Source organism: Tarenaya hassleriana, unplaced genomic scaffold (genome assembly GCF_000463585.1).
Source record: "Tarenaya hassleriana unplaced genomic scaffold, ASM46358v1 Cleome1, whole genome shotgun sequence".
In the NCBI taxonomy this organism is placed as follows: Eukaryota; Viridiplantae; Streptophyta; class Magnoliopsida; order Brassicales; family Cleomaceae; genus Tarenaya; species Tarenaya hassleriana.
In genome coordinates, this window is record NW_010960187.1 from 1,966,222 (window position 1) to 1,981,240 (window position 15,019).

Sequence of the window (15,019 nt, forward strand, 5' to 3'; positions counted from 1 at the left end):
ACTTAGTATTTAAATTTTATTTTAAAATTATATATTTGGCTCGCGGACCGGCTCGTTTGGCTTACGAGCTAAGGTGATCTGGATTGGGTTGGTCTATTTTTTGCTCGTTAAAAAACGGGATGGACTGGACTAGACTAAAATTTTCTCGGATCGAAACGAGTCGGGCTAGATTGGGCCGGACCGGCCCCTTTTACACCCATGTTTTTGACTCGTCCAACAAACTTTTGTGAGGGGAAAATAATTTTTTTTCTCTTTCAATAAAATAATAAATCTTAAAAGTGGTGGACAGATAAAATTAAATACATGCTTCAGGCATAATTAACAGTAAAGTAAAATTTTATATGAATCTCTTGCTTTATATATTATGGAAAAAGGTATATTTGCAACTCTTTTCGATTATTTTGGCTTAATTTGGTGGAAAAAGGAATAAGGTTAAAACATGGGAAAAAAATCAATCAAAAACTAAATTTTGTACTCGATGAAGTTAGTGATGGAGCTTTCAGAATTTTGAAGGTAATTTTATTTTTTAACGAAAAATATATCTATTTTATGTCGAATATTAATTCACTGTATATTATATTATTTCTTTGTTTTAATTTAGGTCACTTTAAGGTTTAATTTTAAAAAAATGCATTTTCATATATATTTTTTTTTATTTTTTATATTCAATTTAAATTCGGTTTGATTTAAACTATAAATAATCAATTCGTTTAACATTTTTTGTCAGTCCGTTGGATTTTTTTTAATGTCCCCTCCAACCCGTTTTTTGGGTTCCACGTAATAAATGGGCTTGGTTTTTTTCTTTTTGTCAATATATAGGCTCCAAATTATTTAGGCCCATGAATTCCAATTTTTTTTTTTAGCAGCCTTAGTGGGGGTTATTTTTCATTTTCATATATAATTTAATTATGATATATATAGGGTGTCTATATAATTGGATCGAAATCGCGATAAACTTTCAAATTTAAAAAGAAAATATTTTTTTTAGGATGATACCCTTTTATCATCCAAATATTATTTTTATTTAATTATCATGAGCACAATTGAACAAGTATTCCCATTCTCTTTTCGGGAATTTACAGCGTTTTCCCCAGGCCCATGACAGCAGTAACCATTCACATCCATAATTCATAATATCAAAATAAAACACAAACACACATGACACATCATCACTTGTTAACAAAGCGACAATCTCGGCGGATCTCTCCTTGGTCGCCGGTGAGAGGGTTTGTCTCCGACAGGAGCCTCACACCCCGAGAGAACTGCGCGTAGAAATAGCCATTGTCCGCCGCCATCTTCGTCACGTACGGAGCTGTTCTGGGATCGGTAGCTAGTTCTTCGTCCACCGTTAACAGTCCCTTGTGTTCCAAAATGTTCTTGAAGTAGAAATTGTCTATGACCATCGGGGTTTCACGGTCGTTCCGGGAGTATAACACTGCGTTCGGGTCCGGGTTGGGCGTGGGACACCGGCCCTTTAGGTACTGGGCGTAATTCGGGTCGAGGGTCGGATCGACCGTTGGGTAGAGACGGTGGACTAGGTTCACGCAGTGCACTCGACCCACCGAATGAGCTCCTGAAAATGATTTTAAAAATTTTAAAGTGATTTTTTCTTATAATTATACGTAAGATAAATTATTAGAAAATCATAGATTTTTTTTATTTATATACATGGAGAAGATTTTTGTAATTCTGCATAAGATAAAGAGTTTACATTTATAAACGGTTTAGATATTATAATATATATATATATATATATATATATATATATTTGTCCTATTCAATATATATACGAGATATGTAAATTATATCACTTTATAATAAAAATATAAATAATAGATAAGAAAAATTATAAAAAGAATTAAGTACGATTGATATATATATATATATATATTTGTGTGAGTATTCATTTTTTTTAATTAAATGATACTATTATTTTAAATAAAATGTACCTAAGAGAGCGACGGTGGCTTCGAGGTCGATGCCCATGGAATCAAAAGTGGAGAGAACGGAAGAGAGAGAGTCGTTGTGGTTTGGGATTAGCCTCTCCACTTCTCCCAAGTAGCTCTCTCTGCTGTCTCTCCTCCCTGTCTTCATCTCTATCCTCGGCCCCTTCAGCTACAGTTTTAAAATCCAATAAAATCATTAATTATAATATTTGATTCAATTATTTCAAAATCAATATCAAACCCTTTTCAATATAATACTATATATATCTCGCGTGTGTGGTTGCCTTGCCTCTAAGAGAGTACAAATCTGTTTTAAATTCTATCATATATGTATATGCATATGTATGTATATGTACCATGACGATGCCTTCACGGGCGGAGAGGGCGACGATGTCGGCGCAAGAGACGGTGGAGGGACATTCCCTCTCGAGAGCGTCTTTGATGGTCTTGACGTACTTGAAATTCCTCATCCCGAAGCTCCTCACCGATTTCTGCTCCGATTCCACCGTCTCCAACAGCAGCGATGCATCGCATGACTATATATATATACACACGCGCGCATATGCATACACAACATCACATATATGACACATATATACGTAAAGTATATACTACAGTCGTCGGACCAAAGATTTAGATTATGGGACCTTGACGGCGCAGTCGTGGAAGAGATTGCGGAGCCACGAGACAGCAGTGTTGCCGTGCTTGTAATAGAGTGTCTCTACTTGCTGTCTTATTATCTCCTCTGCTTTCGGACAGCTCTCCCCGTAGTAGTTCATCTGTAGCTCCCCTCTTGCTGTACGTACATATATATATATATGTATATGTATATGCGAGAGTTCAGTATTATTAATTATTACTTTATAAAAAAATATTATTAATTATTAGGAAAAACCGGGCCTAATTTTATCTTGATTAACCTCTATATATGGTTAATTAATCTCTCTGTAGATGGACGATGTTTCTTTGCAAGTGTGGTCTATAGTTACAACTTACAAGATGTCATATGACGGTAATAACACTATTATAATAATAAAAAAATTGCGATCTTTGGATGGTATTCAGGTGACACGTGGAGTGACGTGATTGGGTGAAGGAGGAGTTACCGAGATTGAAGATGAAGAATAACTGTAATAACAGACAGAAGAAAGTGGAGATATTCATTGGCTTCTCGTTCGCCATCTCTCTCTCTCTCTCTATGTTTGTGTTTGTGTCTCTCTCTGTGTTCTAGTTAGGGCTTTATATAGAGAGATTTCGATGAACTTCCTCTCTCTCTCTCTCTCTCTATATATATATATACATGTGTGTGTATGTGTTATAATATTCCCATAATTATGTGAATATAAATTATATAATTAACCTTATTGGGAATTTGATTCTGTTCCACGCATAATGATTGTTCCACTGTTTGTCTTTCATATATAGAGTCAATGATTATCTAAACTTATTATTATTTTTTTAAATTTAATGTAATCAATTTAAACGGAGAGTACAATTAATAGGAGACTAATTAAATGCAATTTAATAGGAACCCCAACAATTAAAAAAATATAGAGACTGATTAGACTAATTATTCGTCACAACTATTCCTCTTTCAAATTGATATAAACTATCATGTTGTTGCCATAACAACGCACATTCACACACGCCCACACATGGTAATGTCTCCGATCGAGATCCGTACGTCTACTTACATACATACATACATACATACATGCATGCATACATACATACATACATACATACAGGTGGGTGTATACATGAATATAAATAATGTTATATAACAAGTATTAAAAAGTCAAATTGCGAATGATCATTGAAAGCCATTAAGTTTGACAATTTTGGCACTAAGCCGTCGCACGCGTGAGAACGACCACCGCAAATACCAAAACCCCCATTAATTTTTAATGGGTACTTTCATAAATTTCACTTTGCTAAAATATACCGTCCATTAACTTTTTATAATTAATTACTACATGCTTTTTATTTCTTCAAATAAAATTATTGTGAATATCTAAATGATATCTAAATTATTGTGGCTCAAAATTAAGTTCCTCTTCATCTTTTTCTAAAATGGCTCTTGTAACCATTAGGAATCTACGGCTTGTGGATTTGGCCATTCGTTGAATTTCTTGATTTTTTTTTTGTTTTTTTCTTAAAAACAACTTGATCTCGTTAAAGTTTTTCTTATATTTATATGATTTGTGTTTCCTGTAGAGTTTTATGATATTCGTTCACAAATTGAACCATTGTTATTTTAGCAAAATATATAAATTTCCTATTTTTTTGTTATTATAGTTTGATAATCGATTTAGTGAAAAGTAAATTCATTGTAACACTTTGTTCGATCTTTTTTTTTTCATATGAATTGAGGTCGACTAGTGCTTGAAATCTCCTCTATACCTTAGAATACCAGGAATTCATATAATTATCGTACGTAAATTATATGTCCGATCAAATTTGTTTCAATCTGCTTTTTCAAAAATATAAATTAATTAAAAAATCTATATATTTGGGATTTGACGGTGAATGCTTACATACTGAACCCACTTCGTGTTTAGTCCGTGACATTTACAGTTATTTGTGTATGCAGGGTCCCATCACATACGGGATATAAAAAAAATATAAACGAATTAAATGGAAATACATATGAACTTATTTAAATAGGATTTGATTATACAATTGATGCTTATACATTTTTTGAAATTAAATTAATTCTGTCCGAATATAATATTAAATAATTGAAAAATTCGCATGGAAATGGAAAATTCTTAGAATATAAATATATATATTTTTTGATAGACACTGAATTTAAATCAAAATCCAAAAAAAATCGGATACATGTAGTCCACGGGCTTATCCAAAATGTCCAATAAGAAGATGTGTGGGACATTTTTTTAAAATCAAAATAATATTCAGATTTTCAAACCATTATTTCGTTATTGATTAGGCATACGTCACGGTCAAATAATTACAAAATAATAAGATTCCCATAATATTACTTACTGATATCTCCAAGATGATTATCTAATAATTTATCAAATCAATCTATAATTTCTAAATCGTAAAATCAACTCAAAATTTTTCTTACTATATTATATATCGTAAAATTATACACCGTATCTCAAATTTATCAATTATATATTATGTGTCTCTATTTTATCAATTATTGAGATTTAATTGTAATCATATATCAGAAGAATTTAAATCTTTTTTATAGGATATTTTATTTATAATTTTTAAATCAATAAAATAATTTAAATATTTAATATTATTTAAAAGTATCATATATCTGCATTTGATCAATCATATACATCAATCAAAGACGTATAAAAAAAAATTGATGACTTCTAAACGTATTTTCGTTTTATAAAACTAGTCTATACTGTTGAAGTGTGGCCACGTACTCACGTGGTGGATGGTATTTTAAATCTTGCTTTTTCATATATAATCACGATTCTAATCGCTTAATTAAGTGACTAAACCCATTAACTACTGAGACAAAAGAACGAATAAGTCCATTAACTGCTCCATAATGTTAATCAACTTAGCTATACGATTATATATAAGTTTAATCCTAATACCAAAAAATAGAAAATATTGTAGTATTTAATAAAAAAAAGGGGTAAAGTTGTCATAATATAATAGTTTTGTACTTATTTTTTTATGCTTGAGTGTAAGACGCCATTGATTTGTTTTCTACGAGAACACTATTAGGTGGCAAAAGAGATGGTCTTATACAATTATTTTATTTATTATTCGCATATATTGAAAAAAAAATGAAATGGCAACGCGTACACGAATATACGATTACGCGAATAAAGGATAAGATCTTGCTTGCTCGAGGGTATATACATACACATTGTCATTATATACATATATAATATAATGAATGTATTTTTTACCAAAAAAAAAATTCATGTAATGATCTTTATTTTCGACGTATGATAAGAGTTTTGTTTTATATACCAATTCACAATAAAAGCACAACAATATATATATATTTATGTGGTTTGAGAGATTATTTCTTCAATTATCATAAAGGATTAAACGTTGTTTTTTTTTACATTAATGACTAACTAAATTATGAAAGATAATTAATTATGCTACTCGGAAGTAAACAAATCCAATAAGAAAATGACATTCAATTATGGACCCAAAGGATTGAGTGGAAATAGAACCGAATCGATAATATATATATTTTTTTTAAATTGGGACATTCGATAAGAAAATGACATTCAATTATTTTCCCTGTTCTTTTGAATCACATTTGATTTTTTTTTTTGTTAGTGTATAGTTTTGTTTGCAAAAAGTTTCAAACAAGGTGTGGTTTATTTATTTAATTGAAACTAATATCCAAAAAGATTTTTTATTGTTAACACTCACACAAGTGGATAATATAAGAGCGGGTTTCTTTAAAAATAAAATAAAATAAAACAAAACAACCAGCGTACAAATTTCATGGCGAAAAGGATCTGAACATAAGCCACAATGCCAAAACGAAGCAGTCAATCCCAGCATTCACATAGACAGAGAACGTAAGGAGCCCTCAGCCTGAAAACCCTAACCCAAAGTTCCCAGAAAGGACCGTTCCATCACTTCATGCATCCCAGACATGATCCGAGCATGCGGTCTGAACATGCATCATCATCATCCCACAAAACCCATATGCTTATAAGTGCCTGCCATGACAAAGTCAGATGAATGAAGTGTGAAATGGCAGAATGAAAGAAAGGGGTCGAGGTTAGGAGGAGTGCTACCGTCCAAGGATAGGCACTGACGTGGGTGCTTCAAAATTGGCGTCTTGGCGGCCTAGCCTCGGCCTCCGAGACTCGTATTTGTCTGCCGTCAAGATCCTAAAAGCGTACAGAAAACAAGTTAGGGGGATTTTGTTCGCATTGTATGTCATAAGCGATGGAAAAAGATCGAAAGAGAGGAACGATACTTACAGCACCGTTCAAGGATCTGATGGCGTTTTTCACTTCTTGATGAGAGCTGTATGTCACAAATCCAAAACCCTTGGATCTACCACTGTCCCTATCATATATGACCCTGGCCTCAACCACCTTTCCTTGCTCGCTGAATAAGCTCTCGAGTGCCATGTCATCTACTTCCCAGGCAAGGTTGCCCACGTAAACACGGTTTGACGAACCTGAACCTGAACCCGAACCTGAACCTGAACCTGAACCAGGGAAGCTGGTTCTGGGCCCTCTGGAAAAGGATTCTTCCCTCCTTGGTGGAGGACCCGCGTTCACTCGCAAGGGTCTGCCTTCAAATTCCTGTATTTTCATGTTGAAATGGACAAGTCAAAACAATCAGAACATACAAAAGCTGGAGAGAAGCTTGCAGGATCTAAGCAAGAAGGGAAGATAGTTGAAAAAATGTGTATAGAGGTTCAGAGGTTAATCTCAGATTCATATCCACAAGGAAAATCCATGGATCACACATAAGTTTTACGGGTTTCTCCTGGCAGAAGCATGAACTGTCAAGGAAATAGACATTATTGGAGTAGAGGAAAGTATGATTTCAGAAATTTCCACAAACCAAACAGATGATTATATAGTTTCAGAATCTTCATTTTCAAGACGTATACGAACACAATCATATATGCAAATTGAATAAAACAAGAGAACAGTAGATTGAGATTTACAGAAGCATAAACAACACATATACAAACACAAACAACAAGTACTCAGGAAATCATATCATCAATGGAAGAAAATGAGAAGGTTTATCTCAAGGAACAGGAGAAGTTTCTTACATAGCCATTGAACTGTCGAGCTGCTGCCTCAACTTCCTTAATGGAAGACATTGTCACGAACCCAAAACCTCTGCTTCTGCCAGTCGTCTTGTCGTAAATTACCTGCAAAAAAGAGAGTCACTTCGACACACGAGACAAGCACCATAACCAAACACAGTTCCCAACCAAGACTCAAACCATCATCGCAATCTTTACAGTTACAGATTCATAAAATTTCAGATTTGCTTACGACCCATTTCACCGAAACAGCTTATCCACAAGGTTATTGAACTGGGACCCTAAAGGACATGGATTTCATGCCCTAGAAAGCTAAATCAAGCATATTCAAGGAGAGAATTCAGCAATGTGTCCCAAAATCTGAAGCAAAACCATAAATTAGTACCTCAACCATCTGAACAGATCCCGAGCTCTCGAACAGCTCAGCGAGCATAGCACTGTCGACACTAAACGGAAGATTACCCACGAAGAGCTTCAGATCAGGAGAGAAGCCAGGCTCCTCCTCCTCGGCACCGTCTTCCTCCACCTCGAAGTCCGAGGAAACGGCGACTTTTCTCACGAACCGCGACGGGAAATAACCGGCGGAGAGGCATTTCGCGGCGGAGGAAGCGAAGAGAGAGGCCTTGACGGGTCCGGATTGAAGTTTAAACGAGACGGAAAGAGGTAAGAAAGAGAACGAAGCGGGTTTGGAGACGCAGAGAGGAAGGGATTTAGGGTTGAAGGAGGAGAGTGCAAGAGAAGAAGCGGAGGCAGCCATGGCTAACGCTTGAAATTTTTTTGACTGCTCTGTGCTTCTTAGGGATAAGGTTTCAGGGTTTAGGGTAGAAGACGGAGAAGGCGATAACACCGTGACCGACCGAGTGAGAGATACTTATGGGGCAGAAAAGTATAAAATAAACCCTAAAATATCTCCCGCTTGATATTTTTTCTTCGGATTTTTTTTTTTACAAAATACCTAAAATAATGTATATTAACTTTTACCCCTTTATTGCAATATACATTAAAAAACACACAAATAATAGTTTCAAAAAAGAATTCATAGTTATACACATATATAATTCTATATATTTGAACTCAACATCAATTCTCCAATTTGTATTTGATATGAGAGAAAAAAAAAGTTATGACCATACACGAATCGCAACGTAATTCAATAAACATTTGCAGTGTAACAAAAAACTATTTCGTCAACCCTAACCCCCAATCTCTAAAACCCTAAACAGAGTGACAAGTTTTACATAGCTCAAGAACTCTATTCTACATTGCCTCTCCCACCCGAAATCTATCAGCTTCAGGGCGGCGATTGTTTTTCGTCAAAAGGTCTATCCGCCCGGTGGCTTATTCTGATTTCGGTTCGATTTTATTACTAAAAATATTCATTTTCTTTAAAGAATTCTCATGTTAGGGTTTAAGGCTTTGAGTCGGGTCGGGTCCGGTCCATAATCCAGTTTCGGCAAATGGGCTTCTATGGGTTTTTTTTTCCTGAGCATCAAATCACTGTGAAAGCCTTCACCACAGAAATCTGATCTTGATGGGAACTTCAAAGAAAGGGGAAATCAATACGGTTTTTGGATTTTTTTTTTTGTTACGATGGAAAATCCTTATCCTTCAAACTTTGTCTAAAAGCGCTAGTATTTCATCAAGTTTCGAAAGATGCTCCTTATTTAGAGCCTCTGTGTAGTGTGTACGTATAGTGGTAAGACACTATCCTGAATGGTGTGGCATTAGGGTTCTTGTTCTAATGCAATTGTTTTTGTGATCAGAAGAGTGGAGATTGAAGGATCCTTGCTTTCTCGTCGTTTCTCCTTCACGAGCAACACGCTTTTAAGATCTCCTCGATTGGCGGGTCATCTCCGGCTTCTTTGTCCTAACAAATCACATCAAATGATCGGTCTGTTAAGACACACGTCCAATGTTTTTGTTACCGATACGACCCGTCGCCCTTTTAATCGGATTGGTCGAAGAAAAATGCAGTTTTCGGTTGAGGTTCCATTCATATATATATAGAGGTTTTACTTGTGGGAAACGCATTACCTTGTGTATGTACGATATGTTGTGCTTTCCAGGCCCTGCAACTACAATTCCGCCCTGTTGCCTGCACAAGTTCCATCATCATCATAATCTATCATATCCCACGAATTGCAAAGGACGAAACCAGAAACTTCGTTTTCTTTACACGAGTGATTCGGATAAGGAGGTGTTTTGCATTTAATTGATCAAGAAATAAGAATAGTTTAGTCCTACCAGCCGCCTCTAGACACCGTATCTTTCTCAAACGAAAGCTTCCAGTCTTGCCGATATCCTCCCATGTAAGCTTCTATTATCTTCAGACCAGCCTGAAACATGGTTATTCATGCTGCTGAGACCAGATGATATCCTCTGTTGAAACTGACGAGTTACTAGTCCGATAAAAACAAAATCGCACCCTAAACTTTCATGCAGATATCGAGAGAGGTTTACTTTACTTTGGGTGTAAATGTTGTTGAAACCCCGGAAACAAATCTGAGTGCCTCGTAGGATGCGTGGTTCGGATCTGCATATACCTCTGAAAGAAAATTGACTCTAGATTAAAATGCTGACATAAAAGGAGATGCACAATGGAATACATCAAAATTCCAGATTCAATACGTGCAGAAATGCATGGAAAATGTCTTAACAAGCATACCTCCTTTGAATTTAGTCTGCTCAACGAATGTTTTCGCCTGCATTTAGTGATTAATATCGGTTATAGCAACGGGATTCGGCATTGGAACATGCAAAATCCCAGTTTCAAACATACTCGGAAGCAGAGAAGTAGCAGAGAAATTCGAAACATTTCTCAAACTCTGTATGTATGTATGCTACCTGATCGATGCTGCCGGGTCCAATCACAACAAGAGCAGCACCAGATGCATCCATCACGCCCTGAAACAGCTCAGAACCAACATTGTTACATTCACACAACTGATGAAATTTTCACAGTAATGATCCCATCGTTGAACAAACATTACCAGATAATCAAACAGGCCCTCGAATCACCAGAGTTTCGATGTGTTCACCAATCAATTTAAAAGAAACAATCTGTTCTTGATATGTTCGTTTAGATTCTAATGCTCGACATGTAATTACCTTCTTCGCTTCGAGATAAGCAGCTCGTATCCGACAAAGAACACATCTGAAAACATGGTTAGAAAACTAAATCGCAACCAGATTCTTCAAATACCGTAAGACTAATCTGATTAAACGAAGATAAACGCTAAGAAATCCAAAGATTAATCACCCGAAATGACGAGCGAACGCAACAACGGCCTTCCTATCCTTCCATAAATCAGAAATCGGAACCTCATTTCCATTCAAATCAAACACTTTCACTGTATCAAGCAAATCAACAGTGTCTTGCCCAGCCGCCGAGGTCCCAGTTCCTGCAAACACACGAACACAACAACGAATTCCGGAATCTGGAAAAGTTTAGATCACTTCAAAAGCATTTAAGACTGTTCAACTCGCCTGAAGCGCCGGAAACAGCCGACGTGACGACGGCGACTCTCCGCCGGAGATAGACGCCGGGTGTGTTTCTCCAGCGGCGAATACCGGTAGAATCTACAGGAAGTACTGCTGGATGAGCTTTCAGTTTCCTCTGTAACGTAATTGGCGTGATCGTCGCAGAGAGCGAAGTCGCCATTTTTGCTCCAATAGAAATCGAGAGGTTTTTTTTTTTTTTTTTTTTTTTCCCCTAAAACCGGGTCAGCCAATGGATTTAAAAATTCACGCTGGCGATTTTCTAACCGTTGGCTCAATCCGTGGAGGAGAGCATTACACGTGGCTAAAGCACATGCCACGTCAGCCAAACCAAGGGGCAATAATGGCCCAATTCTCAAGTTGGGTTGAAAATTATTAAGCCTACACTTATAAATGGGTCGACATTACTGGGCCCATTTAAGTTGGGCTCAAATACAATGGGCCCATACTTGCTCTTTCTTTTTTTGTGCAAAGGTGCATCGTTTCTCGGCGTCTTCGCGCATTTCAAACCTCGCAAGAGTACCTCTACTGCTTCTACTCTGTACTCGTTGCGCGATTCTCGACAGCCGATGACTACAGTTTCCGGAGAACTCCCCGGCGTCGCCACCGGAGGTTCTGTTTTAGCATCGGAGGCCTCAGGAATGGCGGCGAATTCTGATTCAGACAAGGTAGATGACAAGATGCCGAAAAAAAGCATTATTTCGAAGAGCACTTCTGTTCCTCCTTCGGGTTTGGGCGTCGATGAGTCTGATGTCTCCGACGTACAGAAGAAAATTCGGCGAGCCGAGCGGTTTGGGATGCCGGTGCAGGTCTCCGAGGAGGAGAAGCGCAATTCACGCGCTGAAAGGTGATACCTTCTGATGTTACGGAGCTAGGGTTTCCTTCCCTTTTTTTTTCTTCTTTGATATCAGTTTCTCTCGTTGCTTCTGAGTTCTGACTTTATCTTGCTTCTGCCCTAGTTTCCATTTTTTTTCTTCTTTTTCTTCCGGCGAGATCGTTATTGCTATCAAGTGGTTGCTCCACTATACTCCTGGGAACCGATAATTGGGTTATGCTTTTATTAGATATACGACATATTCATTGTTGGCAATCAGTTCTATGGAGATGTTTGCTGGCTTAGTTTCTTCTCTTCCTCCTCCAGTATTTACAGATGATTGACGTTCCGCGTAGTACTGTCGGGCAGAATCTTAATTCTGAGTGCTGAATTCGTTCAATGATCAAAAACCATTTTGGCATATGACATTGTTCAATAATGGTCTTTGTGTTTCTGCTAGGTGTTTCTAGTGCCTTTCTGTTGTATTTACCATTCCTGTATGTGATAAGTTTGACCTGATAGGGGTTGTAGTATCACTCTTTATAATAACTTTCAGAGGCTTTCTCTTGTTATGCTTGACCATAGATTCGATAAGCACTTGATCTCTTGTGTCCATCGACCTTATTTGATTTGAACCCAATGCAGGTTTGGAACTGCATCTAAATTGCCTTGTTCAGAAGCATCAAAGGCATCGGAGGAATTAAAGAGAAAGGCCAGAGCAGAGAGGTTTCACCTCCATCCCCCTCTGTTTTGGATTTCTTCGATTTCTTTATAACATGCTTTCATGTAATTTATATGAGGTTGCTTGCTTGTTTATGGGTTTCCAATCCCGTTATCCTTCCATAGGCCATCATCACTTTAATCACATGAATCTCAGGTTTGGAATCCCTGTTCCACCAGCACCCTCCGATGATGAGGCAAAGAAGAAAGCTAGACTTGCTAGATTTGGTGGACCTGCAAAAGACGAATCAGTCGAAGAAGACAAAAGAAAAGCAAGAGCAATCAGGTATATTTCACAACTGTCCTGATCTGTGCACACTTATACTGTTGATTGTTAACTCATTCGAGGAACTGCTTGGAAATTTACTGTTTTCCTCCCCACATAATATCTATGGCTTTCCTCCTTTTTTTTATTATCTTCTTTCTTGTCCTCAATCTTCAGGTTTTCAACAACCATATCTGGTCCTCCATCACAAGTGAAAGGAAACGGAAACGGAGACATCAAGCAGGTCATTCTTCTGCTTGTTCATGTCAACCTGTAGTCTGCTATCCCGCATGTTGTGAAAGTTATTAGCTTTCTTTACGACTGAATTGACATTTCTTTTGCCCTTTCTCTGAATTTGAAGGCTGCTGTAACAGGCAAAGCTGCTTGAAGGGGTGAATCGGTGGTATAGATGATCTGCTTTTACGTCACGCCGGGGTAAGTCTCGAGAAGTCTTCTTTATTCATTGGATTTTGGGAGAATTTTTCTTCGTGTGTCAGTTGCAGATTAAGTCTAATTCCTTTCTCCATTGCCTGGTAGAAATGCTAACATTATCATCCCTTGTTCTGACTGGACTCCATCTATTTCCATGCCTAACACTCCATTAAGAATGTTTGGAAGAAAGTCATTTTTCGCGGCTTTATCTTGGGTTCGATTAGTTTGAAATCCCATTTCAACCATCGTAATGGCAGTGTCGTCACATCTCAACATCAGGAACAAAACTCCCTTCTTCATCTACCAAGTCTTTTAGCTTCATGCCCTGGTTTTAGTTTCAAACGTCTTTCATGCCTTAGGCTCAGTTGTGTGCATTCATTCCTCATGAATGTCGGCTTCATGCGTCCTTCATAAAGAAATGAAACGACTAAGATGCAAGAAATTTAAATTTACAGGAACCATTTTGAAAGTACTTGGTGGTGGGTAGTACCTGCTAGGGTGGACGTTTTCGTTACTGTAACCGTATCCAAAAAATGTGGTATTTTTTTTTCCAACAAGAACCATCCAAAATTCTCTGTCGAACCGAATCGAATTTTAGAAAAAACCAAAAAAACGATATTTTTAAAATCTAATATTTTCTTAACAAAAACCGTAACTGAATCACAATCAAAATCGAACCGAATATAAAATAATAGTCGATTTTGTTAAACCGAAAGAATCGGATCTCAAATCGAATATCGAAAACGGCGTAGAGAGAGGTAGTTTTTTTCTTCTTTTTTTTGCATGGCTAAAGCCATATATTTCATTATAGGTTATTTTTTAAAATAAATGCTGAATTCGAACAAAAACAGAGGGAATTGCATCCGTTGAACTCGATCTCAAACATGATCAAGAATCTGATCGGTTTATAACATTGGCTGTTCATATAGTAAATGGTTTGAAAAGGGACACAAGGACACTCTGGGCCCCACGCCATTGCCTTCACTATTTCCAACAAAGAAGAGGTCACACTTTTATTTTTCTCAAATCAAAATATGCAATATTTGCGCTAAATACATTCAAAAAAAGAGAAACACAAAGCGCCTGACCCATCAATCACTCATCATGTCTACGATCACTTAATGTATGAACCATGTGGTCCTTTATCAAATGCCCTCTTTCTCTCTTAAAGTGATCTCTGGACCCTTTTCTCTTGCGTGTCCCAATGCACCAAAGCACCTAGAATCACCTAGAATCACCTGGCCTTGACTCTTCATGACTTGCGGTTGAAGCAACACCAGAGGGTTCACCGGAAGAAAGATCTCCGAGCCCCGAACTTGACTTCTCTTCCATGGAGGACCCATTCACAGTGACTTGATCTGGTTTCGTATCGTCTCCGAGATCGCTATCATCACGAGTTTTCTCCAGATTTGCGAATCGGATCTTGCCTTCTTTGTCTAATTCGTCCTTTGGCACTGAAGTGGCCGCGGATGACGATTCACAAGAAACGTCAGAGGAGCTCCATTGCTCTGATCCATCGGTATTGCGTAACCCTTTTAAAGATTCGAGCATTTTCATCAGGAATCCGAGCCTCTTCTCTGCTCTTT

General features: G+C 37.1%; 5 protein-coding genes across 5 annotated transcripts in view; 1 reads left to right on the forward strand and 4 right to left on the reverse strand.

Annotated features, from left to right (window-relative positions):
• Positions 1–1,034: 1,034 nt before the first annotated feature.
• Positions 1,035–3,172, reverse strand: LOC104805307 (peroxidase 21). Its single transcript, XM_010529838.2, has 5 exons — positions 3,053–3,172; positions 2,594–2,742; positions 2,303–2,482; positions 1,950–2,115; positions 1,035–1,573 (listed from the first exon to the last, which is right to left on the reverse strand). Exons 1-5 carry the CDS (start codon positions 3,126–3,128, stop codon positions 1,170–1,172), a joined length of 975 nt encoding a protein of 324 aa, XP_010528140.1. The 5' UTR covers positions 3,129–3,172; the 3' UTR covers positions 1,035–1,169.
• A 3,129-nt stretch (positions 3,173–6,301) lies between these two features.
• Positions 6,302–8,559, reverse strand: LOC104805315 (RNA-binding protein CP29B, chloroplastic-like). The gene is made up of 5 exons (XM_010529850.2): positions 8,090–8,559; positions 7,708–7,809; positions 6,896–7,225; positions 6,707–6,802; positions 6,302–6,628 (listed from the first exon to the last, which is right to left on the reverse strand). Exons 1-4 carry the CDS (start codon positions 8,459–8,461, stop codon positions 6,737–6,739), a joined length of 870 nt encoding a protein of 289 aa, XP_010528152.1. The 5' UTR covers positions 8,462–8,559; the 3' UTR covers positions 6,302–6,628; positions 6,707–6,736.
• A 668-nt stretch (positions 8,560–9,227) lies between these two features.
• LOC104805324 (thioredoxin-like protein AAED1, chloroplastic) lies at positions 9,228–11,403 on the reverse strand. Its single transcript, XM_010529861.1, has 9 exons — positions 11,191–11,403; positions 10,964–11,105; positions 10,813–10,858; positions 10,549–10,608; positions 10,370–10,406; positions 10,170–10,249; positions 9,949–10,040; positions 9,739–9,799; positions 9,228–9,571 (listed from the first exon to the last, which is right to left on the reverse strand). Exons 1-9 carry the CDS (start codon positions 11,363–11,365, stop codon positions 9,512–9,514), a joined length of 753 nt encoding a protein of 250 aa, XP_010528163.1. The 5' UTR covers positions 11,366–11,403; the 3' UTR covers positions 9,228–9,511.
• A 303-nt stretch (positions 11,404–11,706) lies between these two features.
• On the forward strand, positions 11,707–13,641 carry LOC104805331 (protein MODIFIER OF SNC1 11-like). Its single transcript, XM_010529869.1, has 5 exons — positions 11,707–12,049; positions 12,662–12,742; positions 12,894–13,022; positions 13,179–13,245; positions 13,363–13,641. Exons 1-5 carry the CDS (start codon positions 11,772–11,774, stop codon positions 13,387–13,389), a joined length of 582 nt encoding a protein of 193 aa, XP_010528171.1. The 5' UTR covers positions 11,707–11,771; the 3' UTR covers positions 13,390–13,641.
• A 779-nt stretch (positions 13,642–14,420) lies between these two features.
• The window catches only part of LOC104805339, a 2,088-nt gene continuing 1,489 nt past the window's right edge, over positions 14,421–15,019 (reverse strand). Inside the window, exon 5 of the mRNA XM_010529882.1 lies at positions 14,421–15,015. Coding sequence (XP_010528184.1) covers positions 14,658–15,015 — 358 coding nt within the window. The 3' untranslated portion in view covers positions 14,421–14,657. The remainder of the gene's footprint in view (positions 15,016–15,019) is intronic.